Raw genomic sequence first — 26,995 nt, forward strand, 5'->3', positions numbered from 1 at the left:
AACACCAAGCAATGTTTCCCAACCTTTTTTTAAACCACTGAACATATTTTACATTGGAAATATATACTCAAATTAACTACAGGAGGCAGAGCTACAGAACATCACCAAAGCAACACAAAGGTATGTATATGTATAAAATATAAAAAAAACACAACCAACTCCTTGTTTCAAATGTCTGTAACATTTGACTTACTCTGCATTAAAATATAGCCTGCTCAGTTAAATATACCTGCTTAGTTAAACAAAACCCAGATATACTCATAGGAATTGATGAAAGACAAAAACTAAGATCTTCTTCAACAGCTCCATGTCTTTTTTATGTTTTGTTTTTATTTTATTGCCATTCGCTGCCATCTAGTGGAAAATTATTTAATTGTTCTACCTGTCACTGTCGTATAGTTGAATAGACAGATTATTTGCAGTAAATACATATTAATAAATATCATCTGTGAAAATAAGTGTGCCCAATAAGTTTTGTCTCACACAGTGCATCTTTATAAACAGATGGATACAATGGTGGGTTGAATGTTTTTTATAATCTCAAAATTTGTTGATGCGTGTTTTAAACAAATCTACACTTTTATGTGACCTTAAAAATCCTGCGTGTGGACAACGAACGTTTGCCATTGTGTTTTGTAATGTATGTTAAAATAATACACATTGGTTGCCTTTCCGTGGGCGGGTTTGGCGGTGCAACTATAAACACTGTTTCGGGGCCATCGGTACGCTCACTACTATGTATCGAGCATACCTGATTTGAGAGCGCCTTGCCGCCTGACATGTGCTCATCCGGGTATTTCTTCAAACTGTAACCGGCAGCTTTCCTGTGGCCTGTTTTTTAGCAAGTAAAGGAGAATGTTTAGTGCTTTGCTTCACTGATGTAAAACTTAAACGAGCACTTAACAGAATACATGCAAACAGTGGCGTTCGAGTTAGTTAAACAGGCACATTAGCCACGATAAAAGCACATTACTGAAACGTGACGGTGAAAAAGTTACATAACCGCTGACAGTAACCAATCACAGTTGTATGTTCCGTCTGCGTGTCTCCGTGGGTGGAGATGTTGATATAGAAATGATGATTTTTATGGGCAACGACTTCCAGTATTTACGTCTAACCCAAGGAAACTGCTCATAGTTAGACTCTTCAAAAATGTAAGTAGTTTGGCGCAAAATGTGGAATCGAAACGCAAAATTACGCAATGATATGCTTTTTTTTAGCTGTTCCTCGAACCTTTGCGGATGCGTAGCGTGCATTTATTTAGCCCTTTCGTGTCAGCTGTCGAGCGAAGGTTAGACAAATTAAGTGCCTACCGAGACGTTTCATCGAACTAAAAAATCTACGTCAGGGAGTTGCAGTTCGTCTCAGGTCACCTGCTGTTACTATCTCCGCTGCTTATCGGAAAAGCGTTCAATTCTTCCCAACGTTTGCTTTTTTAACGCTCAATTCTTCCCTACGTGTGCTCTCTCTTTTATTTTATTTTTTAACGCTGAAGGACTTCTGATAGATTGTCTTCTTACAAACGTAACGCATGGGGGCGCTCTGTGTTATTTAGAGGAGCCACGTTACCTTACTTGACCCCTATACCTTTACCAGTGTGTATTCGAAGAAGGCTGATGACATGGTGGTAAATACCATCCACTGGTTCAGGAAAGGACTGCGGCTGCATGACAACCCGTCTCTGAGAGACTCTATCCAAGGAGCTGACACTCTGCGCTGCATCTACATCCTGGACCCCTGGTACGCTGGCTCCTCCAATGTGGGCATCAACAGGTGGAGGTAGGCTGTAGAAGGTCATGTCACTGTGATAGAAATGTAGTTTAAAAAATGTGAAGTCCAAGTATATCATTATTGCACCGCTAACCCAGGATCATGCAGTGGCAATGGAGGCCAGAGGAAAATGGTTGTGGGTGTTCTGTCACAAAACGACAGAAAACATAACAAAATCTTAACACAATTTAACATATATTTAAAACTGCTGTCAAAATCAAAGTTATAACTTTATCAGTTAAAGGTACAGTGTGTGGGAAACATCAAGAGGTGGATGTATATTTAAAAACTAAAAAAACAAAACAAGAAAATTGAGTGGCTCAGGCCATAGGTTTGGGTGTTTCCCACTAAGGTTGGACACCTTCCCACTAAGGTGTCCATACAGCAGGTCATATGAGTGTAAATAACTGGGAGGGGAAGGACCTCAGTCTCTTACAAATGCCTTGCCTAGAATGCCTCTATGTTATAAGGCAGTTTCTTGAGCTACAGCTGGATCAGTATCAGGGTATCATTGGGTATGTGTGTCCACTTGATTAATTACTTGATTAGTTACCTTTTTGGCACTTCCTGTATTTACTGAAGAAAAATAGGAATCTGGTGACTTTATTACTGTGTAGTAAGCAGGTGCCCTTTTTTAAAAACTCTAACCAAAAAAATGACTATTTGGCCGATTATTACTGTTGTCCCTCAAATCGTGACACATTATACTACAAATTTAACTTTTCTACTAAGGGACATTTAGAAAGAAATAATTCTTGGTAGTAAGTGATTCTTAACCATTGTGCTGCAGCTGTCTACTGTTCCCTAAAAGGAAATCAGGTGTGCAATGGACAATTTCATTTTATTGTTCTGAAAACTATTATTTACCGCAAACAAACAGACAATGACAAACAGACAATGACAGGCGGAACAATTAAAACCTCTTCCACAAGATGGCAGCAAACGGTAATGAAAACTTAAACAAGAGGACCTGAGTTTAGAGTTTGGAGTCAGATACACCATTAATATGAGGTATATCATAAGGATTGATTCTCTCTTTGTGAGAAACAAGTACTGGCAAACATTTTTGCTAAATTAAGTTTGGAGGCAAAATAAAACTTCATGCACATTTAAAATGCCACTTGATTTTATTTGTTTAGTCTTTGTTTAAAATAATTATCTGACTTAAGTGACACCTTCTTCTCTCTGCCTGCTTCCACTGTAGGTTTTTGTTGCAGTGCTTAGAGGACTTGGACGCCAGCCTTCGCAAACTCAACTCCCGCTTGTTTGTCATTAGGGGACAGCCTACAGACGTCTTCCCTCGTCTCTTTAAGGTACGAGAGTTTTCATTTTTTACAAAATATAACCTCTTAAAAAAATTCTGTATTTAGAATGTGTCAAAACTCAGGTAAATCCACAGTGTGTGTAATGTTATATAATAAAAGTAATATTGTTTTTATTATTATTAGAGAGACTTAGACAATATATCAATAAAACGTAATATAAATGAATAATATGTTATATTAACATCAGAGTAATGGTTATCAAGACAATAGTTATAAAGATGAATTAAATGTGTTTTTTTGTTTTTGTTTTTTTGTTTTTAGAAAAAACATTGGCTAGCAAGTAGTATAGAACTTTCATACAAAAAATTAAAAGTCATTTTTTTGTACATTTCCCAGGAATGGCAGATCACACGTTTATCTTATGAATATGACTCTGAGCCTTTTGGCAAAGAACGTGATGCCATTATCCAAAAAGTAGCCAAAGAGGCTGCAGTAGAGGTTATGGTGCGGATTTCTCACACCCTTTATGATCCAGAAAAGTGAGTGGCATCGTCTGTTTCTTTAAATCTTTAAATGAATTTACAAAATTAAACATAATACCTTTGTGTTTGTGCCTGTTTGTATATGTTTATCCTGTTTTCTCATCTAAAGAATCATCAAACTCAACGGTGGTCAGTCTCCTGTGGCTTACAAACACTTTCAAACGCTGATCAATCAATTGGAGGCGGTAGAGCTGCCTGCAGAGGCAATCACACCTGAGGGCATTAAAAATTGTTCCACACCAATCAGCGAAGGCCACAATGAGAAGTTTGGTGTGCCCTCGTTGGAAGAGCTTGGTATATTTCTGTGCTTAATTTTTTTGTGTATGTATGTGTGGGTACTGCAGAGTGTATGCCCTAAAGTTGTGTATTGTTTGTATTGTTTTTTTAAGGGTTTGAGATGGAGGGCCTGACACCAGCAGTGTGGCCAGGTGGAGAAACAGAAGCTCTCATGAGACTAGAAAGTTACCTGGAACGGAAGGTAATCAGAGTGACAAACTCTACATATACTGTGTACTGTACATGTATATGTCAAAGCTTTGTTTAATTTAATTGGACACAAACATGTTTTTTATATATGTTTTTTTATTAGTATCTGGTTATAGTAGTGCATAGATATAACCTTATTTATCCCTGTGGAGTTCCTTTTTGGTTAATTAAGGAACGTAGTGTGGGATCAGTCCACCCAGTGTAGACAAACCAAATATGTTCTGAGTTTTAATGATGGCTAACTGAAGGCTAACAAGTCTACACGGTTAGAATAAAAATGTTATTGTATTTGAGAGGTGTTAAGCCACTGCATGGAACATCATTACCAAATGTTGTACGTTGAAAAAAAGCTGAATACTGGCACAGTTTTCAACAGGTATTTTTCAATTATTTACCAGGCATGGATGGCAAACTTTGAGCGTCCACAACTGAATGCTAACTCACTGCTGGCCAGTTCCATAGGGCTCAGCCCCTACCTGAGGTTTGGATGTCTGTCCTCCCGGCTCTTCTACCTTAAACTTACAGAGGTGTACAAAGAGGTATTAACACAGAGCATCAAACAAACAAACAAACCTTTGTTTGGTATTGTTATTATTATTGTTGATATTATTGTTATCCTTAAACTAAAAGTTATTATTTTATTTTATTGTTTAAGCATTTTTCTTTTTAAACACAATATACAGTATAGTCAAATAGTCAAAACTGACACTTGATTCATCAGGTTAATATGGACAACACACCTCCAGCTTCTCTGTATGGACCAGTGCTGTTGAGGGACTTCTTCTACACAACGGCTACAGACAACCCCTGCTTTGACAAGATGGAAGGAAACCCTGTGTGTCTCCAGATTCCCTGGGACAGAAACCCAGAGGCATTAGCCAAGTGGGCAGAGGGTCGGACAGGTTTTCCTTGGATAGATTCCTTTATGACCCAGCTAAAACAGGAAGGCTGGATTCACCAGATGGCAAGGCGTGCTGTGGCCTGTTTTCTCACCAGAGGAGACCTCTGGATCCGCTGGGAAGAGGGCATGAAGGTAAACACTGACAAAAGTGACAGGTCTGTTTTCCTTGAACAGGTACTGTACATGCATATATATTAACAACAACAATGTATGTACACAATGGAGGGTCAAAACTTACCATAAACTAACGTGATAATATTAAGAGTGAAAATCTAGCTGGAAAAGATGATACAGTCTGTTTAATATTTTTAGATAAATGTGAGAGTTATGTGCCGTCTCTGTTACCTCTACTTTTATGTCCAAACAAAAAATGTAATTCCCTTTATGTGGTTAATAATAATGAAAATAATATAGATTAATGTGAGAAATCAAGAATAAACAAAATACTTCATGAATATAAAGAAACACCCTCTTAAAGTTATAGTTCTGCTCCTTAGTATAGCTTCAAGCAGAGACCCTGTTGATCCATATTTACACAAAGAAAAATGTAGTTAGCTGCATTATGGCTGCACGTCTTATCATATTGCACAGTATCAGAATATATTGTAGTGGTTATGATATATTTTTTATAACAGACAAGGGGATGGTTTCTTGTTATATTCAAGAAAGATGTGCACAAGTGGACACGTTTCTCAGCCGTTCACCGTCTCTGCCTATACAGGTCTTTGAAGAGTTGCTGTTGGATGCAGACTGGAGTGAAAATGCCGGCAGTTGGATGTGGTTTTCCTGCAGTTCATTCTTTCAGAATTTTTTTAGCAGTTATTGCCCTGTAGGACTTGGACAACGGATCGACCCCAATGGTGACTACATAAGGTCAGTCTGCCTATCTGCACTCATGTAGGTTTTGACAAAAACACATTTGGAATTTAGACACATTTAGAATGCGTCGTGTGAAATTGAGTGACTTTTACTCGGTCTAAATTTGACAGTATCACATGTTGCTACTTTCAGGATTTACAGATTATAGTTACTGATTAAAGGACTGCAGTGTCTGTCATGCGAAATTACAATGAACCTTTTTCAACACTGCTCTCAGGCGTTACCTACCGGTACTAAAGGGATTCCCAGCCAGATACATCCATGATCCATGGAATGCTCCAGAAGAAGTGCAGAAAGCCGCCAACTGTATCATAGGCATGGACTACCCTGCACCAATGGTCAACCACGCTGAAGCCAGTCGCATCAACATAGAGCGGATGAAACAAATTTACCAGCAGCTTTCCTGTTACAGAGGACTTGGTAGGAACATGTCACATTTACATAGTATTTATGCTTAATGGTAAATATATATACAGTATGATGAAATTTAACACTTCTAAATTTAATTAAAATGTGACCACATGAGTAATTGGAGAATTGATCTGTTCATAGTAAATGTCTGATACGCAACTTTTTATTTGTATTGTATTATAGATTTTTATTGCTATGTGCAATAAATGCAGTGTTTTCAGAGTCAGTGAGTAATCAATGAATAATCGTAATCATTATAATGTTAACCAAAATATTCTCATACAATGTCATACAATAAATAAAATTCAGAAATAAACCATAGTTGATATTTACTGTCCAGTTTTTTGTTTTTTTTTATCACAAATCCAATGTTTTCCCTGCAGGCCTGCTGGCAACTGTGCCTACCAATGCTATTAATGGTGCAAGTGGCAGTAATGTTGGAGTAACTCCAGAGACCAGTGATGCTCTAGAAACATCCACTGATGCTGTGTCCTTCCAACATGGAACAGGTACCCTTTTTCAAGTAGCAAATATTGTTGTATGTAATGTTGTACATGTAATATTATAGAGCTAATGGTGAATCATTGTAACATTAACAGTGAACATCCTTGACTACTTCCAATTTGGCTAATAGAAATATAGTTGTTATACCCAAATCGCTAATTGACTAGATGATTGATCGGTGTGTGTTTTTTTTTTTTTTTTTTTTTTTTTTTGCAGGCAGAAGACAACTGACGCATAAGCGACGTTTGGAAGAAGCTCCCACTAAGAATTCCAAATCCTGGCGACAGAGCAAGTAGCCATTTCAAAAGGATCATAAAACATTTCTCAGTGTCCTGTGTGCATTTTGTGGAAGCACACTTATGTGCCAATAACACAGTCGCAGTAACTATGACGAACAGTATACAGTATGTCAAAGAGGTAGTAATAATAGATGTTCCATTGCCTTATAGACTCTTATGTTTATTAACTACCTGACCAGACTCAGCCTTTTAGCCAGAGCAAGATACAGTGACATGTAATATTTCAGGACCAAACAATCAGAGTTTGGCATCGTCAAGAGAGAGTAGAACCACCAGAGCGGGTCAATAAATATTGACATTAGAATGTCAGTCATTGAGTCTTCCACATAGTTGTGCTTTAAAATATTTTCTGAGATGCCGTCCATCTTTTATGATAAAACCTTAACTTAAAATGTTTTTTGTCATTTCAGTGAGAAAGGGAGAGGTTCCTGTACAGTTCTTTGCTCTCTGAGCTTTAATATACAGATATCGTATTAGTAATTTGTAAAGAATCATAATTCCTTTTTCATAAATCGTTTTCATAAATCTTTTTTTTTAATTGAACAAGTCTTTAATTAGGCACTCTCAGCTACATGTGTTGTAAATGTGTGCAAACACGCCTTGTCATGACTTGTTTGCCTGTACATATTGAATGACGATTTAAATACAGAATAAATTATAAATATAGATAAATATAAATTATCATAGAACATATTAGAATCTGCCATCCTGGAGCAGCTGGTTTCCCAGAGCCTTTAATGAGCAATATGAACAAAATAACAAATTATATTCATGCTAATACTAAGTATAGCTCTCTCTATATATCATTTATATTGTAAATTATGACATGCTTTTATTGATTACATTTGTTAGGTCACGGTTTTGCTTCCAACGCAGTGGAGAGACTGAGGACTCTAAACTGATATGTTTACCTTTTATAATGTAAAGTAGTTTTGTTTTCTATATTGTTTCTATTCTGTGTTTTTCACCAAATGCACCATTTTGTTCTTCTCATGCTGACTTGAGCTGTTCTGATAAACAAACGTTAAAACCTTGATTTTGTCAGGAATATTGTTCAGTATAAATCTGACTTATTTTTGTTTACTTCACTGAGCCTAGGTTTCATCAATGTTCTATGAAAGAAACAACAAACAACTCATTCATTGGATGAACTAACTTAACTTAAACCCAATAGTATCTGTTTATAACAAAATGGCAAGAATGAACTACTTTTCAGATAAATGTGATTTTCTAATCAAATGTTTCGAAAATCACATACCCACAACAAGGGTGGGCCAGATGTAAAGTCACAAGGTTAGTGGTGTGAGTGGGGGGTGATACCATAGCTATGGACTAATAGATTCACATGAGCAACACCTTTGGCTGGGTGTCCTCTGAAATGAAACTGTGGTCTTGTTTTCAGGGAGGAGGTTGAATTTTTTGGGGAGAGAATTCAGGGTAACATTATAGGTGGATGAAAGGTTTTCTTGACACATTGAGAGATGGTTTCCTTAATTCCTCTCTCAAACCATCTGTCTTCTCTTTCTGCAACAACCCTTGTTACATTTGCAGCCTGAGGATAAATACCAGAACTTCCCAGTAGTAAGTCAGAACTGATGAAACACCTTCAAAAAACCTACTCCGTCCAGTTTCCCTCGATGTAACTATTTCTATGCACTTGAGCTTATGTGTATCATGGTACAGTAGTTCCAGTTAGACATAAAGACATAAAATCGGCAAATACTGTATATATTTATTACAACCTGCATTTAATTTAGAGTAATTTCACAACAACGTGATTGACTTTGTTAAAAGACACTACAGAAAAAGAGCAGCCTAAAGATGATGAGTCCTAAATGTTGCTGTTACTATTTTATAGGATCAGTTCCTCAGCCTTACAGTCAGGTAGTAATGTCAGAGCAATCTGAAAATAAAGTAAGGCATTACCATGAAACCACTTCAGAAAAGCACAGTTAAATTAAGTACCAGTTTTATCTGTAGTCACTAGGGGTGTAGATTGGCAAGAATCCATATGTATGATGATACAGGGGCAACAATGTGATATAATGTAATACTATAAGAACGACAATATATAGTTAGTTTTTTTATTTTTTTATTTAATTGTAGGAAAATGTCAGTATAGTAAACACACAACGCTGTTACACGTTTAACGACGGGTTACTAAAGTTGGACCAGAGGGATCTATATTCGTAATCGCTAGAGAAGAAATAAAAGCACAATAAAATGTCATTATTATTTGACTTTATTTTGTTAATAAAAAATGTTGATACTATAGAATATTGATATGTTATTGTGACATTTCAGTTTATCGATAATTTCTTAGTAGTCACTTCTTATAACTTGAACTATAACTTCTTATATTCTTGTAAAACCTGAGGCTATTTCAACAATTGCTAATTGTGCTTCCTTGATGGCATGGACAGTATTTAAGAAGTGGTTGAAAGGATTCAAAATCCCTGCCTTAAAGGAGAAATATAATTCTTATTTATAGCAGATTTTTTTCTACTCTTGTAGGTTTAAGCGACTGCTCCGTTTACATGAATTAACCACACAACTTAGACTCAGAATAGAGTCCATGTCTGTCTTCCTGTCAGGTGACTAAGATGTCAGTTTAATACTTTAATACAAGAATGTTGATAAGCAGTGTGACCCAGACAAGCATAGTGGTCTAATAAACTCACTGACAAGCTAATTGGAGACCACAGAGAATTATTGAAAACATTTGTGGTTTTGTTTTTCCCCCAGCATAGATATCTTTATTTACTTTCATATTTAAGATACGCCATAGCTCTGATGTTTGTTACATGTGTCACTTGAAGATGTGTGACTAAAGCCTGAAAACATAACCTGGCGGACAGAGATAAACATAGGTTCATATAAGGCAGAGGACTGTTGTTTCACCAACCCAACAGTGTGTATTCCTGAATGACAAAAATCCTCTCATGTGTTCACCGTGACATCCTTACAACCCTGAAAACAAAGAGAATGTTGTGATGGCTGTTAGCAGGAGCCACATGATCACTGTAATCTCTTTAATCTGTAGGCTTTGTGAGACTGATAGAGCTCCTGACAGATCCCTCATGATCATGCTCTGGGTGCTGTATCAATTTGAACATTAGAGGTGGACAAGGATTAAAGGCTGCAGTAAATGTGTGAAATGGTTGGTTTTCTTATTGCACTACTAGACAACAAGGAGTGAAGAATGGCTTACTGTATATGCATACATCTCTACCATAATTGTAAATTCATTATTTTATATCAAGACTAATTTCTTATTGAAAGGTAAAAAAATAAAGTCCATACCAAAAATGTTTCATTTTTAGGTCATGCTCTTTACCATAATAAATTATTTTAAATTAACAATCACTTCAAAATAGATAATAACAATTTAAAAGCAAACATAATTACAGCTGGGAAGCTAATTCAATTTAATTAATTAATTGAATTAATAAAGTGATATTTCGGTTTTCCTGAAGTGTGTTTAAAAAAACAACAACTTTAAAGTACATCGATTTAGACCTAAAGAAGTGAGTCATAGCAAAAACAATGTGCATTGTTTGAGTAATGTAAATGATGAACAGCAATGCGCTAAACCTTTGAATGGCAATTGAAGCGTCTTTTAATTCACGTGAGCTATAGCTCGTCTGATTACACACACTGATAAGCCCGAAATCAAAGATACTTTTCTGTCCAATGGGAGCCGTTTGCGGGAGGGTGGTGATGCTTTAAGATCCAGCCATGGGCTGCTCACACACACAAGCTACAGGCACTAGGACACAGTGTTGTTTGAATTGGATAACTGCAGGTTTCGTGTTTGCTCTGAGTGTTTGAGATGGAAAAGAGCCGGGACCAAGTGCAGAAAAAGCCATTGCGTCTCATCGCAGCAGCCTGTAATGGCATGGGGATCGGCAAGGACGGAAAAGTGCCCTGGTGTTTACCGTAAGACTGGAATATTGACACGTTACTTACGTACAAATGTGCATTCCTTAAAACCAAGTAGGAACATTTTAATGTCTATCTACCTGTGAGAATGACTTCATGCGTCTTTCCACTTTTTGCATGGCAGGCGGAAGTCCTGTCACTGCGCCACTCAAAAATATTTTGTCAGTAATGTGTCGTTACTGATAATAAAATATTCTACGTACGTCAGTACTGTGTTGTAGACATAAGATAACGTTAACGTTGTAATGTCTCACCCTCCTGTCTAATACCATTTGTTTAATTTTCTCCAGACGTGAATTCCAGTACTTTCTAGACTCCATCACTAGGGTGTCAAGACCAGGTAATGCATATATGACGTCTGTCATAATACAGTACAGTAACACAGAGGGTCTGGGCTTTCTGTGGTGTACACTGTACTTATAATTATGGTTGGAATACTGTTGAACAGTACATAAAATGACTTCTTGTCAGTGCAACTTCATTTGTTATGTCAGTATGTGTTTTTCATACCCGTCTTTTATTTTTTAAAGAAATACATTCTTGAATCTTGAATTTCACATTTAAAAAGGGGTACACTAGAGAAGAGTGATGGCTGGGTGGTATATTGAGCAGAGAGTCTATAGCAGTGGCCCCCAACCCGTACCGGTGATGTGACGAATAAATACAACTAAATAAAAACTGGGATTTTTTAAATATAATAGACATTAAGCCACTGTGTATGCAACTTAACTAGCAGCGTCCTTGTAACATTGCGCTTGTATTTGAATGCTGAACGCTTGGTTTCAAGTGTGAGTTATAGACAGATGCGGCGGAGAGAATCCGGTAATTTTCAAAATAAAACATCGTTCAGCGGCAGATAATAAATAAAACGGAAATAATCCAAGTTATGCGTTTTTTTTCCTGTGCAGCCCGGTATCAATTGACCTACGGACCGGTGCCAGTCCGCGGCCCGGGATTTGGGGACCTGTGGTCTATAGGACTGTTCTCTGTTCTATGAAAATAGCTTCTTTTAAAATAGGAAACGTAGAGTTTAAAATAACCTCACCTCATCATGGCCAAACTAGATTCTGAAATGAAGACTGTGTCATTGATTTTCAAAGATAATATCTAACATTTTTTTCTGTGTATTTCAGGGAAGTTGAATTTGTTAATATGGGGCAAGGTTTGCTGGTTTTCCAACCCGGAGCTTTTTCCGTTATCTAATGTTCTGCATGTGGTGGTGAGCACCAAATTAACGTGAGTAAATAATCTTTGTTCCACCTAATATTTTAATATATATATTTCCAGAACAATGCCGATTCATAGCTACCCAGTGGTTAATCTGCTGTTGATGCATGTTTGTGTGTGTAAAAACTACAACTTGTCATATTGGTATTTCCTTCTTCTCCTTCTCCCTCTCCTTTTCATCTTCTCCATCTTCTTTTCCTCTTTTACCTTCTTCACCTCTTATTGTTGATAGGTTGTGTGGTTTCGTTGAATTACAATTTTGTTTGGTTGTTTTCCAACAATTACCTGCTAAAGTGAATGTACCGTAATCAGCATTTAAAGTTGAGTCATTTTTGTGAGCTGTTTTGTCTTACAGCACGACTCCTGATCACGCCCACTTCGTTACGTCAGACTTTGAGAGTGCAGTGAACTTGGCGTCTGAGCGTCCACTTGCTGACCTAATAGAAACCGTCTGGGTGATTGGGGGAAGACAGATGTATGAGGTAAAATTGTCTAAACATCCTGATTTTTTTTTAGCCACATACCTCCTCCAATGTCCTAACCAGGGTGACACACAAATCACCACACCTTCAAAAAAAAAAGGGGAACAAGCTTCCATACCATAGTCCACAGCTATGATACCATAGTCCACAGCTATGATACCATAGTCCACAGCTATGATACCATAGTCCATAGCTATGGTACCACTCCCCACTCACACCTCTAACCTTGTGAGTTTACATCCGGCCCTCTTTAGAATAGGATGGGTTTCACCACACATCCATCCCCCCTTTCTGCAATGACCCTCGTCATGGGTTTGCAGCCTTTTTAAAGGAAAAATACCAGAATTTCCCAGTAGTCAGTCAGAACTGAAGAAGCCTCTTGAATAAGAGGTGAAACGACTTCAAAAAACCTACTTTGTCCAGTTGCCTGGCTATGATCACAATACAACACACACACATATATAGTCGACATTTATTGACCAATTAAATTGTTAGCTTTTGGTTTAAATTTTACAAATGGAATGTTTATGTACAGTACATGTCTTTATTATGTTGAAAAATCTAACTTTGAAAAAACACTCCGTCACAAACCACCGGCACATTTTTATCTCGTGTACCATCTCTTTTCAGTTGAAAATTTCACAAAAAAATAAATAAATAAAATCTCCAAAAGTAGTAATACTGGAAGGTCTTATTTTAATAGATAAATAAATGAAACACTGTGCACCTGTTCTATCTCTAGGAGGGCATGAAGCATCCATGGTGTGACCTGGTTTACCTGACTGATATCATGGCTGACTTTGACTGTGATGTTTTCTTCCCTGAGCTTGACCGGAAACTGTTTGTTCTTCAAAACAGGTACAACATCAATATTACAGTTACGGATTACAGTTATTGTACTGTCCTCAACAGAGTCATGATACTTAGTTTGGGGTGAGATATTAAAATATTATATGTTTTGCAGTATTGTTAAAGGTATTTTATATACTAAGAGCTTTAAATGTTTCAAATTATTGTATTAGTTCTGATGTTTAAGTTCCGAGTCTTTATTCTAATACTCTTGATGTTTTTCTGATCATATAGAGGCAATTTAAATTGTTATTCTTTGACGCATTGACAACACAACTGTGACTGTAGTAGAAAATATGTTGCAGACCATGTTTTGCTGGTTAGTCTACCAACATCGCTCGTGGTTCTTGGTTCTTGAACGCACTTACACACAAGAACAGTCTATCAAAATAGAAATCATTCAGCTTTTTGGTATTTTTAGTTGAGGGGCAAATGCTATTAAGCGTAGGAATGTTTGTTAATAAAATATTGCATTTTAACATGTAATGCTGATGATTTGAATATATTCAACTTTTTAAATATATTAGCTTAATTTGCTTTAAGACTATCATCGTTTACCTGTTTATATAAGGCATTGTTATTTCATTTAAATAATAATAATAATGTTGTTCTCTCTAATTCAGATTTCCTGATGTAGCATGTGACATCCAAGAGGAGAATGGCATCAAGTATAAATTCCAAGTGTTTAAGAAGGAGGTGGATAATGTGTAGACTTGAGTCAAGTCAAGTCCATTTTATATGTAGTGCCTTGATTCACAAATCACATTTGTGTTGTTAGACTTGGCAATTTTAAATAAAGATTGAAATTATATAAATATCCGCCTAATAAAACCCAGAATAAAGTTGCAGTTACAGACTGACTAAGCATTTTAGCAACAGTGGAGAGGGAAAAAAACAGGAAGAAATCTCCAGGAAAGCTAGACTCAGGGAGGACTGCCTCGGCAGAGAGACAATGAGAAAAGATGTCCGATCAATTTCCAGTTTGTTACAAAAACTATGCACGGGAAAAATAATTTACGGTAAAAGGTAAAAATATGAAGTATTAAATGTGAATGTTAATCCTCTAAAACATTGGACGTTACGTTATAATTATAACATAAGGATAAACTGAAAGGAAGGAACAAATCATAGATTAAAAAGTTTACATATACATGTACATCTATGAATTTAACAGAGCCTTATACCCAGCGCAAAAGGTCAAATATAATTACATTAACTGTTAACGCTTGCTGTACAAAGTTCACTCTTTCATATATTTAACCAGAAAGTCAATATTTTATTTTACCACTGACTTTTTAGAGAAATGTGTAATATGTGATTAGATGGTTTTAACAGTATTTATTTTAAGTCGCGGGACAAGCCGAGTTTTGTGTGCTCAGTGACTTTATAACAACCCGATTGATGGGTTTAATAGGAAAAACTAAACGAGCAGCATAATTTGAAAAAAATCCGGACTGGTTTTAGTTTTATCAAAACAGATGAGGTTTTGCAAATAACAAGACACTGGTTTACCGATAACGCCCTCCCTAATAATAACCAAGAAGAACTACTGCCTGCAGTATAAGCCTCATTAAACAGTGGGATTTAGGGTAGTGTTCTTTAATGACCGTCTTTACAGCAGCTCAAACTGGAATAATCGCTTGGGGGCGCTAGAGCCAAACCTAATTGTCAACAAGCGAGGGGGGCACCACCTGCGTTAAATTTAGGGACCCCGTTTACCCTAATCCACTAATGAGCAGGTTTTTGAGCCGGGACACGGAGCAACATACAAAATACTGAAACATCGACCGGGAATCGAACCAGATTTGTATTGAACTAAGGGGTAAAACGAACCTTTAGATTAGTTGGATTGCTGCATATTTTTTGCACTTTTGTAAAAGGCCAAAACTAAATTAACGATTACATTTGGGGAAATATACGTACAGTGTGTGTAATGTATTTTCTGTCATCTCTGTTTGATTTAAAGCATAGTACAAGATTAAAGAGTGGGTGAGAAAGAAGGTGACTCTAAACACCTGAGGCCCCATGGCCACCCTTTGAATGATCGGAAAATGTGTCCATGTGACAGTTTGGAATCCACAAAGAGTCATATTCATTCTTTATCATTCCCCCACTGGCCATTCTATATGAGGCTGTGCAGATACTAGCAGGAGGCAAGATGTAAAAGTTTTTAAAGTCATTGTCTCCTCCCTGTGGACACACAAGTCCCCTCTTTATTTGTATGAGGGTGAGTGAACCTTAAGGCATGAAACAACGATGTCATTACCCTGTTCCCATAAATACACTTTCTTGAGCATAGTTCAATGTCCAGCGGAGATTTTCTAGATGGATGGATGGATGAATCTATCTATCTATCTATCTAACACCAATGATCTAAAATGCTTGAACTTTGAACAGTGCCTTGTACATGTGTCTGTACTTTGAGTGCTCTTTCTGTTCAGACCAAAACAAACTCACTTTCGTCCATTTTTCCAATCAAACGTAGCTGCACTCAAATTCATTTCGAATGACAAGGTGACATTTCAGTGGTGAGATAGTGGGTAATAAAGAGTCTGCTACTATAAAGTAACAATAAAAAATTGCAGACACAGTTCAGATTTCCTGCCTGAGGCGAACATTACCCAGCCAAGTACATGGTGTGAAAATGAGGCACTCACCAGGGCAGTAAATAAAATGGGTTAAAAAGTTTGGTTTGCCGTCAGTGATGCATTTGATGGACAGGTCGGCACTTCTCAGTGTGCACTGAATTTATGTGAGGATGTGTACAAGTAACTTGTATATTTTAAAAAAGGGGGATTATTTGCATCATCTTCCCCTTTGCTGCTGACGCCAACTATGACATAAGAGGAAATATTACTGGTGAGTGGACAATAAATCTGAAACACTTTAATCACATACAAACATTTCACAAATCACATCAGTACAGTCAGTTTTCCATTTTAACAGTATTTGCAGGATAAAACAAAATTCATTCAAGATCATACTTTTTGATAACTATCAAGTAGAGGTAGATGTAAAAAAAAACATCCTAAAAATATTATTATATTATATTATCAAACACAGCGATGTGTTTTCCACCACAACACAGTTGAGGTTTTTTTCAAAAAGCAGGTTAAATCACTGTCCTTCTTAGTGTAATAGATATTTATCAACTTACAGGTGAGGTTAAGTTTACACCAGTAGTCAGTCATCTCCTTTTAATGGAGCAACAGGATTAAAAAGGGGCCTTTCTTTACGAATTTGTAGTTTTTCATAGCTCATCTCAAAGTTCTTCTTGGTACCATTAAGGGCCTCAAGACTACCTGACCTTACATCATAACCAAATGTCTTCAGTTGTTGGATGCGGTAATTCACTATTTGTGTGGTCAACTCCAGGACAGTTGGAGTCTCCATAATTTGAGACATACTGATCCCAGCTTTTAGGAGTGCAGCAAAACGCTCAGCCAGAACAGTTTCAGGGTAATAAAGAAGAGCAGGGCAGTTAAAGACAATGTCCCGTAGCTCTTTTTCAGAACAGCCCATAATGCCCTGGGAGTATGCCAGGCTTTGACACATGCCGCCTGGGTTCAGCTCAGTGACAAAGCCCTTGAGCTTAGAGATGAGGTGGAGAAGCTCAGCAGAGGTAAACCCTCTGTCTCTGAGAAACATTATGTTCTGCCTCAGCAACTCTGGTGGTTTCAACAGAGCAAATGGATTTTGGCTCATCAGCTTCTGAAGCCAAATCTTCATGTTGGCCTCATCACCTCCCAGCTCCAGGTAGGCCTCCTGCAGGGCGTGGACCATCGCCTTGTTCTCTTCTACAGGTCGGCTGAAACTCTGAGGGGCGCAGGCCATGAGTTTGGTGATGATTCGCTTGTTTAATTTTAAACTCTGAAAGTAGTCAATGTTTTGCCGCTGGTTCTCATGATCACTGGAAGGAGTGAAAAAGGAGGCAGGAAATTTCTCAATTATACCAACCAGATCCTTTTTGTTTTGACACACAGTCCTCCACAACTCCATCTGAGTCTGCATCTGCTCTGGGTGACAGAGGACAGCTTCAGGATATACTCCCAAAATATTGGCGACTATAGACTCTGAGGCCCCCATGTTCTTCAGTATGATAGATATCTCCTCAGCATAGGCTGGGCTTTGATGTAGCACCCAGCCCTTTAATTTGCGGACCTTCTGGATGTCCACTGAGAGATCATAAAGAGTCTGCACGGTCTGCTGGTTCTCTGGTGGTGAATTCAATGTCCTGCACAACCTGAGGTTTAAAGGTGAAGCAGCCACACGTTGACAACGGACAAACAGTGACGTTACCATCAGGGGCCACATTGTTGCAAAGTCTAGATGAAACAACACACGGTCATAAACATGTGAGGTTTGGTGTCATCACAACGTTAATCAACATCAAGCACAATGCAATGTATTATTGCGATTTGAGTATTACACAAAAAACGGTGACTTATTATTATTATTTTATAACTGGTTTCAGGATCTACCAGACTGGTTCAAAATAAGAGCCTTCGTACTGTGATTTAGCTGCTGGCTATTATCACAGCAGCCACTGCACCCTTTCATCGCATTGTGTAAAATCGTATAATTACGAGACTGACCGCTAAGACGTTATTTGCGCACAAATGCTGCGAATAATAATCAAAATATACTTCACCTGCGGTCAAAGGAAGTGACGTTATGTTATGGGTGGGTTTTCTTCTTCTACGCTTAATTTGTGTAGACTATTATTACCACAGCGCCACATAAAGGCTAGGACCTGAAATGAAGCGTCACTGCAATTTATTAAAAAACGTAAGCGAAAGAATCTTATACACACACACACACACACATATATATATAAAACACGATTGTAAATATGTCCTAGTATTATAGGTATCCAACTCTATGCCCTTAATTCTCCATTCTTCTCCTGTTTTTACAAGAATCACTCAGAGAGTCATTTCAGGCCACATATGCAGGTATAAGTAATTTTGGCAACAATTCCGCTTCTCAAACAGCAGTTGGTGCGCCTCCAAAGATTGCAGCATACGGAGCACTGATAGGTGTAATCAGCACCGCGCTGAATTAGACTCAACACACAGCGAGTTTTTCACACAGTTGGTGTCTGATCACGATGCTTGATCACCAGCTCTGCAAGCTGTTCCCTCAGCAGCATGAGGGCTGCCGCTGCCGAGTGGGTAGCTGGGTTCATTATCCTTTATGTACCAGTAAACAGATGATATTCCTCCAAAGGAAATCAGGTTGGAGCATTTTGCTGCTTTATAAAATCCAGTATATCTTGACAGGATTGAGCTACATATCAGAGTTGTTATTGTGAGTCTGTGCGTGTCAAGCCAGATCAGGTCATTTGTGGGTTGTTGTTGTTGTTTTTTTTTAGAATGTCATATAAAGAGGAGACAGGAGCATAAAACAACAGTCGTGCCTGCAGAGTAAACAGAACCATTTCTTCTTTTTCTATTTGCAGTCAACCAGGTGTACTGGCTTTATTTGAAGGGTGCTTACATCCTTTAAAATGTGTTCAAACCCAGACATTTTTTCAACACGTATTATTATGTTTCCCTTTGAACAAAACCAGAAGGTCAGGGGAGGTGGCTTGTTAAACTAACAAATCTACTGCCATGACATGTTGACTCAAATCAAATGTGTAGACCGTTGAGTTTTCTATAAACCAAACCATGTCAGCACACAAATCTAACTGTGCTGCACAGACACATTGTGGATACAATTGTGGTCTGTGGAGAGTATACCAGCCTGTATCTGAAGTTCTTACTGGATTATGGGGAACTGCATTAACAGCCGCATCTGCTGAAGTGTTTTCTACAGGCATTCCACCTTACAATCTAGTCATTTCCTGTATATGTTGAGCTTTGTGGTACTGCTGTACCCTGATCTTCAGATACAATTATCTGCTTGATGCTAAGAATATATATATATAAATTAGGAGACAGCATGATAACATGCTACAACAGAAGCAGCACATTTTTCAGTCAAAAAAACCAAAATGCTGACAAGCTGTCTTTGGCAGAACAAAATATATCAAATGCAAAGGTACAGCTGGAAAATAGGAAGTGTTCTGTGTGTGAGTAGTATTTTAAATACTTTATTTCCTCTCACAGCTGGCATTCCTTTTCGTGTCATCCTCTGTTTGCTGTTTCGCTCCACACACTGTGCATTATAAACAAAATACTTTTAGGTTGAAAGTGAAACCAGTCTGATTTGCAATAAACACACAACAATAAATGCAGCAAATGGTGACACACGTGTTGCTGTTGTAAGATTACGTTGTTAAATGAGGTAAAAAGCTACTAATGATAAAGTCACCCAAACGTAGTGTCAGATTTTTGCCCTCTGACCTCCTGTCCTCCACTTGAGGACTTAGGACTTTTATCAGTTAAAAGTCCCCACTGTAGCCACTTCCTGCTGGACAAGTACTGGGTTTTCCCACAGCAGCCTTATCTGTGTTCAAGGATAAAAGTGCACTTTAATCTTGAAGCACATAATAACGATACACCTAAATAACAGGGGACTCTGTGTTGTATGTAGGTCAACTATCACATTGTGTGGCTAATGTGTGAGTTTGCGATAGGTCATAAATGTGTTGATCACCTCCGTGTCAGTGTCATTAAAATAATGTAGGGTTAGAACACAAACGGTAACCTAGCACATGATATGTTATCGATTCATTTCAGATTAATATGCTCATTAAACCAGATTGTGCTGGTACTGAGAGACATACTGTGGGAATTTACAAAATGTACCATCGTTGTTGTTTGTCAGGAATTCCCCCCCCCCCCCAAAAAAAAACACATGTGAAAAAGAACCTGCCTTTCAACCCCTGTCAAATGATCTTGCATAATGAATGCTCACACCCACAGCTGAGAGAAACCAGTCCAACGGCACTTCCGCAGTTGTAATGTTTAACCAGAATCACAACTTTCTGTATTAGGGCTGTCTGATAAAGGACACGGAGGAGGGACCAAGTGTCAACAGTAAAACCAGTTCACTTCGGGATCACTTGTCAGAGTGTGATCAACACATGGCCCGGACAGTCAGACAAGATGACCTCCGTTAAATTCTCTGGGTTTCTGCTCTGCGTCCTGCTCCTCTGCTGTACCTGCAGTGAGGAGCCAGAGATCATGTTCAGAGCACAGGGCGGCATGATCGAAATGGGATATTGCTTCGGAGTGGATTATATTGTGGTTTACAGGTGTGACCAAGAGGGAGACCAGCTGCTTGGAAACTCTTCAGTCAACGTGACTGTCACACCTCCCGCTGATCTGCGGAATCGTATTCGCATCAACCAGCATCACCATCTGCTCGGACTGCAGATCCTCAACCTCACGCACATGGACTCAGGGATGTACAGGAGGGAGTGTTGGCAGAATCAGAAACTCGTCAGCAAGGTCTTCAATCAGCTCTTTGTGTGCGACGAGGAGGTTCCATCCATAGAGGTCATTGTAAAGGAGGGAGACGCCGAGGCTGAACTTCAGTGCAAAAGCTCCTCCAGTGGTTTGGAGGGAACCTTTGTGCGTTGGTTCCTGGAAAAATATCCACTTTATAAGCCTACACTTTTCCTGGACACCAGTATTTCACTAAAGCCACAGGTCAAGGAACTGCAGGGTGTCATGAAGGTCAGAGACGGAGGGTTGGTGCTGGGCGTTGACAACAGTGTGTGGAAGACCACACAGTACTTTCACTGTCAGATAATGCAAGATAAAAAATGCCTCAGTTTCCAAAACATGTATTTACCGGATAATACGGAGAACAAAGATATATTCACAACGCAAGGGGCCAGACTGGTGCTACAGTGTCCCTCTGATGGTGACAGACAGCAATGGGAGACACCGTTGGGAAACCTCGACAGCAAAAACACAAGGCTGGACGGCATGTACATATCAACTGGAAGTGACTTCAAAGAATTCTCATTGGTCATTCCTGCAGTCACTGAAGATCACAGTGGCGAATATTCATGTATTTCCTCGTCACTGGAGCTGCAGTACATGCTCTTTCTTTGCCCCAAAATGAATCCACTCGAAAAAGTTGCACTTGAAGGTAAAAATGTCTCTCTAGTGTGCAAAGTTAACCAAGCCAGAATCCAAAAAGTGCAATGGTACCGTAAGGAAATGGCAGGGGAATATAATGTACTTATCCAAGACTCGGGCGACCGAGACGATCCGAACCTGTCCGGCCTGAAGGGGAGAGTGACACTAGCTGATAATGGATCCTCACTGACCATCTCTAAGGCAGAAATGAAAGATGGAGGAGAGTACTGGTGTATAGTTCTGGGAGGCACCGAGTCCCATGACGATGAAGATAATTACGATTATGAGTATGACGAGGAAGATACCGAGAACGAGGAGGTCAGTGATTACCAATACTGGCCAAACACAGACAGATGCCTTTTCAAACAGGAGACAATTTTGAAAATAATCAAACCTGTGACCGTTGAACCTAGAGGAAGAAACGAAGTGACGGTCCCCGCAGATGAGTCGCCGTCATCGTCTAACACAGCTCTTTATGCTGCAGCAGGTGGAGCGGCGGCGGTGGTGCTGCTGCTAGCTGCAGTGATCGCTGCTGTTATTGTGCTAAAGAAAAAACACGCCAGGGCCTCTCAGACTAACAAGGACAAGATAAATAATGATGATCCTGATTGTGACATGAGGTTGACTAGTGAAGAGTGTAATAGGTGAGTATGTTTGGACAAACAGCTCCATTATACCATGTTCACCACCCACATGTCTTACAGTGCAAATTATGTCCAACATTTGTGAGTTCATGCAGAAGATAAGGTCACCATTTGGAGAATTAAGAGGGAAGGCNATATATATATATATATAAAATCTTGCATTTAGCTGTGACTGACAAATGTCCCCATCTTGTATACCATGGTTTTGGACTGACAGTAAGGGAGAGGAGGAGGGGTCCACACTAATAAAAAGTCCACATGCTTGTCTCAGTCAATTGGTCAATTTTCAAACAACTAATTCTAAAAATAACAACAAATCTTTGGAGCTACATCAAAAAAGAGAAAGCCAAGTACTACAGTACCATATATCCTACTTTAGGTACAGCTTTATCCCAACATGTAATTCTCATGTGCCACGGCCACTCTGCCCTATGTGTAGTAACGGCATGAGAGGAATTATCTATGCACTTTTTTTTAATCCCAGTTTTATCATTTTTGTAATGTTTATTTGCCATACCTTGAAGATCGGTTCTGTGAAAATATTGTCTCGGTCCATGGTGGCAAAATATTGTTGACCTTCAATCTATGTCTCAACTTTTGAGTTTTAGTTTATTTAAACCCTTTCAAACAGTATCCTTCTGTGAATGTCATTGACTTTTTGGATGCTTTGATGAATCATAGTCGTGATCTGTCACAGTAGGTAATGTTGAGTTGACGTGGCGGCCATATGGTACTGTATGCTGCGGTGATAACAGTAAGGATCTCAAGATCTAATTAGCTCATAACATATAAAGTACATTTTTAATTTTGTAATGAAATTTTAAATTGTTTGTATTTTTTTAAGAACTATTATCTCATTACAAGAACTAAACCTACGAGACAAGGTCAAATGACACATGGAAAACAGTAGAGGCAGCTATAATGGAGCTAAATGTAAATATAGCATAACATATGACAAAAAACTTCAACAGGCAGAGTTTCAATAATAAGGACTTTAAACCTTTTCTGGTCTTTTCTAGTGAACAGATTGGGGTTAAAACCCCAAAAGATTCAACCAATTACATCTTTGTCAGAGAATACCATCTCTAAATACCAAAACACTGAGCTAATCAACAGTTGAACTCAAACAAAAAAAGTAATAATTAATATAATCATTTTAAACTGCTGCTAACATTCAGTGTGCTGATTATTTTTCTCCAACACCGCTTTCCCTGTTCTCCCTGATGACGTTGATTCATTCGACCTATAAACCAGAAGGGCGGCTCTGCTGTCAACAAATTGTTTGATGTCAGTAAAGCTGAAAACAATAGACACAAATTAACTCAAGTTTTACTGCCAAAAATTCTCAATCTTTGTTTAATTGGACCCTGAAATCACAATCTAGCCACTTATTCCGACAATAAAAACAACTACAGCCAGACTCCAGACCACTGAGAGTGAATTCTCATTTACAACTGGTGCTTTTGGTCAACTGCTTTTGTTTTATTTAACAGATTTAACACCGAGCTCTGCTTTGGCACTGGAGTTTTAGTTCGGCCTAGCTGCAGTTAAGCATCTGCCAAATAAGTAGAAGTGACTGTAACGGCGGTTTCATTACACTCAGCAGCTTGTTGCTTCTTGGTTTATAATGTTACCTTCTGCTGAGTAGATATAAAAGCTGCTGTGACATAAACATCTACGAATAGTAGAAAATCAGATAATCGGTCGACCAATATTATCGGCCAATATTAGCATAATTATGTGACATTGTAAGAATCGTTATGGGTTTTTCCTCTGATAATGAAAACACATTAACGCAATGCCTGGGTTTCACCAAATGATGTGTGCTCTAAAAATAGTTTTGGGGTTAAACAGCTGTATATTAAAGTGAAAGTTACTAAGTGGCAGCATTATAGCTAATTGTATTGATCTATTTTAATAATCAGGGGATTGTATTGCAGAATGCTGTCACCAGCAACACAATACAGTGGAATAAACAAATAAATATTGCCAGGCCTATACCGGTATCAGTTGATGTCAGAATCGGAAAATAAGTGTTTGGAAAATATTGGCATACCGGATATCGGCAAAAAGTTAACATTGAACATCCCTAATTGTAGTCTAGTGTGTTTGTACCATCAGCCTTTCCCCTTCCTTTGTCTCTGATTGTGATATCTGCCAGTGTAAATGTTTACTGATGAAAAATACATTTGTGCAGAGATGAGAGTCAAAGAAAGGAGTTCCCGTGGAGTATGTAGCAACTGCTTACCCTCAATACAAAGAAACACCATCCCCCACAACACCTGCAGGAAGTGCTACAGTATGAATGCACTTGTGATTGACCAGTGTGATCAGTGGTTCCGTAGCGGTTATCACGCCTGCTTATACATCTGCCTTACACACAGAAGGGTCCTGGGTTCAAGCCCCAGAGACCTCCTCGTCAAGCCCAACCCCCAAAACTGGTCAAAGGTTACAGATGTAATGTTTTAGCTGTGAAGAAATATAAAAAATGTGTGTATATTGTGAACAACTCCTAGTAAACGTATTTTTATACGTTGTAAGTTTTTATTTACGTTTGTTCTATAATAATGTTTTTGTTATTTTTTTATTACACAGAACAATTTACAGTAGGAAATAACCAGGCTTCTATGTTGCACATATATGTGTTATACTGTTTTTTTTATTTGTTGTTTTTTTTTTTTTGCTTTTAAACACAAGAAAGAACAAAGTAAATAAAGGAAACAAACTGCCTCCATTAGTCTGATTGTAATTGTCTGCTATTTAAACCAAAGAAGAAAAATATTAGGTAAACACGATAATTGCACACGATGCATTTTATTGTTCCACACAATTAAATCTCAGGACGTTTCACTGAACACAACAGCCGTTAAGTGTGATATTGAATCGATACCTGCTGTGTTCGAGTACCGACTGAAGCACCACGCTGCAGCCTGACCATATTGATCCAATATTGCAGTTAATGTTTGTGACACAAAATGAAGTACCGTTTATAAAGCCTGTTTTCTCGCAACTGACTCGCTGACCGTTTTCCTATTGATTCAATCAGACCTTTTATTATACGTGATAATATACGCAGGGATAAGGAGAGGAAATTAGAGCTGTGTCTCAGTGGCGCCCAGCACACGCAAGTGTTGTCATATATCCGAAAAGCATTTTTAAACCTGAATGCGTTCAGCATGTCATCATAGGTGTTATATCTCAAACTGTGGTTTTTATGTAAAAACATGAGTACATAGGTACAAACAAAATAAGACAAAATAAGACAGTTTTGTGTTCACTTTGCTCCTCTCTAATCAATAGTGTATTTCAAGTTAATATGCATGGCTTGCCATCCCAAGTGGCTGCTGTTTAAGGCAGGCGCCTCCACAGTGATGCCACTTTGTCTTTTCTGCAGCTACACTGCTTGACACCATCAATTTGTCAACACCCTGTTGTGTTCTGCAGCATAGGTACGACCACAGAGAGGAGTTACTTGCTTCAAAAGGATGAGAGAAAAAAAACTAAATCAAGATTTGATGCTTCTATGAACCCTGACCGAGAGAAAACTGACATAAAAGTCAGAAATTAAGTTGGATATTTATGCACTATGTCCATGTATGCAAGTGAGTCTGCTGACGTTCAGAGCAGGATGTCAGCTGGTGTAAGTCAGTCACATAAAGAGGGGCATTAAAGCTGAGGTACAGTGATCTGCACAGATGAGTCATCGTTCACTGTAGTTTCACCAGAGCGTGGCTGCATTCACGTCTTTACTGTCATCTGAAGAAACCAGAGGGACAGAAGAGGTTCTGTTTTAACCTGCTTCAGAAAGAAAATCAATTTGAATAATAAATAAAGTTGTTTACTTTGAGTGAAATAATGAATCAAATGACATGAAATAGCACGAAGAAGTCAGCTGTGTCTCTCCTGGGATAATTAGTTCTTCACCCTCACCTGTGTTCTCTGCTGCTCTGTGAATCAGTCTCGCTGGTCTCACCTGGTGCCCTGGGTTAAAATATCATGTTGGTTCCTGTCATCTCCCTCTTTGTGGTTGTGCTTTTTCTTGTGTTTACCTCTGTTCCTGCCTGCTCTGATTTTCATCTGTTGGATTACTTGGACGTTTAATGAACCTTCTGCACCTGATCCGTGTCTCCTGGTGCCTTCCTACTAAACTGAACTGTATGTAATGGAAGATTTTCAAAAATAAGTTTTTAAATGTAAAATGTAAATGTAAAAAAGTGTTACCCTCCACAATACCACTTACATGTTAATAATGGATGGGCTCCAGTTTCTTTTTGCATTCCTGAAAAGGTAAATATTCAGCGCTTAATCGATGGATCTCAGTGTTGATTTATGTTTAAAGATTAGGTATGGAGGTATGGAGTTTCTCAACATTCTCTCACAAAGAGACTCAAAGTCTAGAAACACCTTACAGTGCTGCATGCTGGTGTGAACAGACTGGTGTCAAGAGGCTGCACCGGTGGTATTTGAAGATTACTATCTCTTTAAACAATTTGGAGAAGCTGCTTTTGGCTAATTTCTCAGCTGCTCGATTCTCTTATTCCTACAAACTTCAGCTTTTTGGAATATTTATGTACGGCCCATGTGCATGGATTTTAAAACATGTTTTCTAATGGGGAAGTGTTTGTTTTCAAATCAATGTTGAGATAATATCTGATTATACAGCGACGCACCTGTGGGGAATAAAAAAGATAAATAAAATAAAAAATAAAATGCTGTTGATGATCTTAGGTTTTTTTCTTATTAAAAGAAAACAAA

The 26,995-nt window shown here is 38.3% G+C and overlaps 4 protein-coding genes across 6 annotated transcripts; 3 read left to right on the top strand and 1 right to left on the bottom strand.

The window, feature by feature from the left end:
• Positions 1–738: 738 nt before the first annotated feature.
• Positions 739–9,329, top strand: cry1b (cryptochrome circadian regulator 1b). 3 transcript variants are annotated; one of them, XM_025056099.1, is made up of 12 exons: positions 739–1,154; positions 1,556–1,779; positions 2,975–3,083; positions 3,432–3,574; positions 3,687–3,871; positions 3,967–4,055; positions 4,462–4,602; positions 4,785–5,096; positions 5,686–5,837; positions 6,061–6,263; positions 6,638–6,763; positions 6,975–9,329. In XM_025056099.1, exons 2-12 carry the CDS (start codon positions 1,622–1,624, stop codon positions 7,052–7,054), a joined length of 1,698 nt encoding a protein of 565 aa, XP_024911867.1. In that variant the 5' UTR covers positions 739–1,154; positions 1,556–1,621; the 3' UTR covers positions 7,055–9,329. The 3 variants fall into 3 exon arrangements, with proteins under 3 accessions (XP_024911867.1, XP_008310577.1, XP_008310578.1); XM_008312355.3 differs by having other exon boundaries at positions 1,597–1,779; XM_008312356.3 differs by having other exon boundaries at positions 1,651–1,779.
• Positions 9,330–10,782: 1,453 nt separating this feature from the next.
• LOC103380400 (dihydrofolate reductase) lies at positions 10,783–14,372 on the top strand. Its single transcript, XM_008312352.3, has 6 exons — positions 10,783–10,996; positions 11,290–11,339; positions 12,133–12,235; positions 12,582–12,708; positions 13,451–13,566; positions 14,181–14,372. The coding sequence occupies exons 1-6, from the start codon at positions 10,890–10,892 to the stop codon at positions 14,266–14,268; spliced, it is 591 nt and encodes a 196-aa protein (XP_008310574.1). The 5' UTR covers positions 10,783–10,889; the 3' UTR covers positions 14,269–14,372.
• Positions 14,373–14,495: 123 nt separating this feature from the next.
• mterf2 (mitochondrial transcription termination factor 2) lies at positions 14,496–18,271 on the bottom strand. Its single transcript, XM_008312351.3, has 2 exons — positions 18,209–18,271; positions 14,496–17,882 (listed from the first exon to the last, which is right to left on the bottom strand). Exon 2 carries the CDS (start codon positions 17,869–17,871, stop codon positions 16,741–16,743), a length of 1,131 nt encoding a protein of 376 aa, XP_008310573.1. The 5' UTR covers positions 17,872–17,882; positions 18,209–18,271; the 3' UTR covers positions 14,496–16,740.
• A 380-nt stretch (positions 18,272–18,651) lies between these two features.
• LOC103380398 (hemicentin-1-like) lies at positions 18,652–24,970 on the top strand. Its single transcript, XM_025056100.1, has one exon. The coding sequence runs from the start codon at positions 20,613–20,615 to the stop codon at positions 22,242–22,244; it is 1,632 nt and encodes a 543-aa protein (XP_024911868.1). The 5' UTR covers positions 18,652–20,612; the 3' UTR covers positions 22,245–24,970.
• The last annotated feature ends 2,025 nt before the right edge of the window (positions 24,971–26,995 follow it).

The sequence above is a fragment of the Cynoglossus semilaevis genome, chromosome 6 (genome assembly GCF_000523025.1).
Source record: "Cynoglossus semilaevis isolate Cse_v1.0 chromosome 6, Cse_v1.0, whole genome shotgun sequence".
Classification (NCBI taxonomy): Eukaryota; Metazoa; Chordata; class Actinopteri; order Pleuronectiformes; family Cynoglossidae; genus Cynoglossus; species Cynoglossus semilaevis.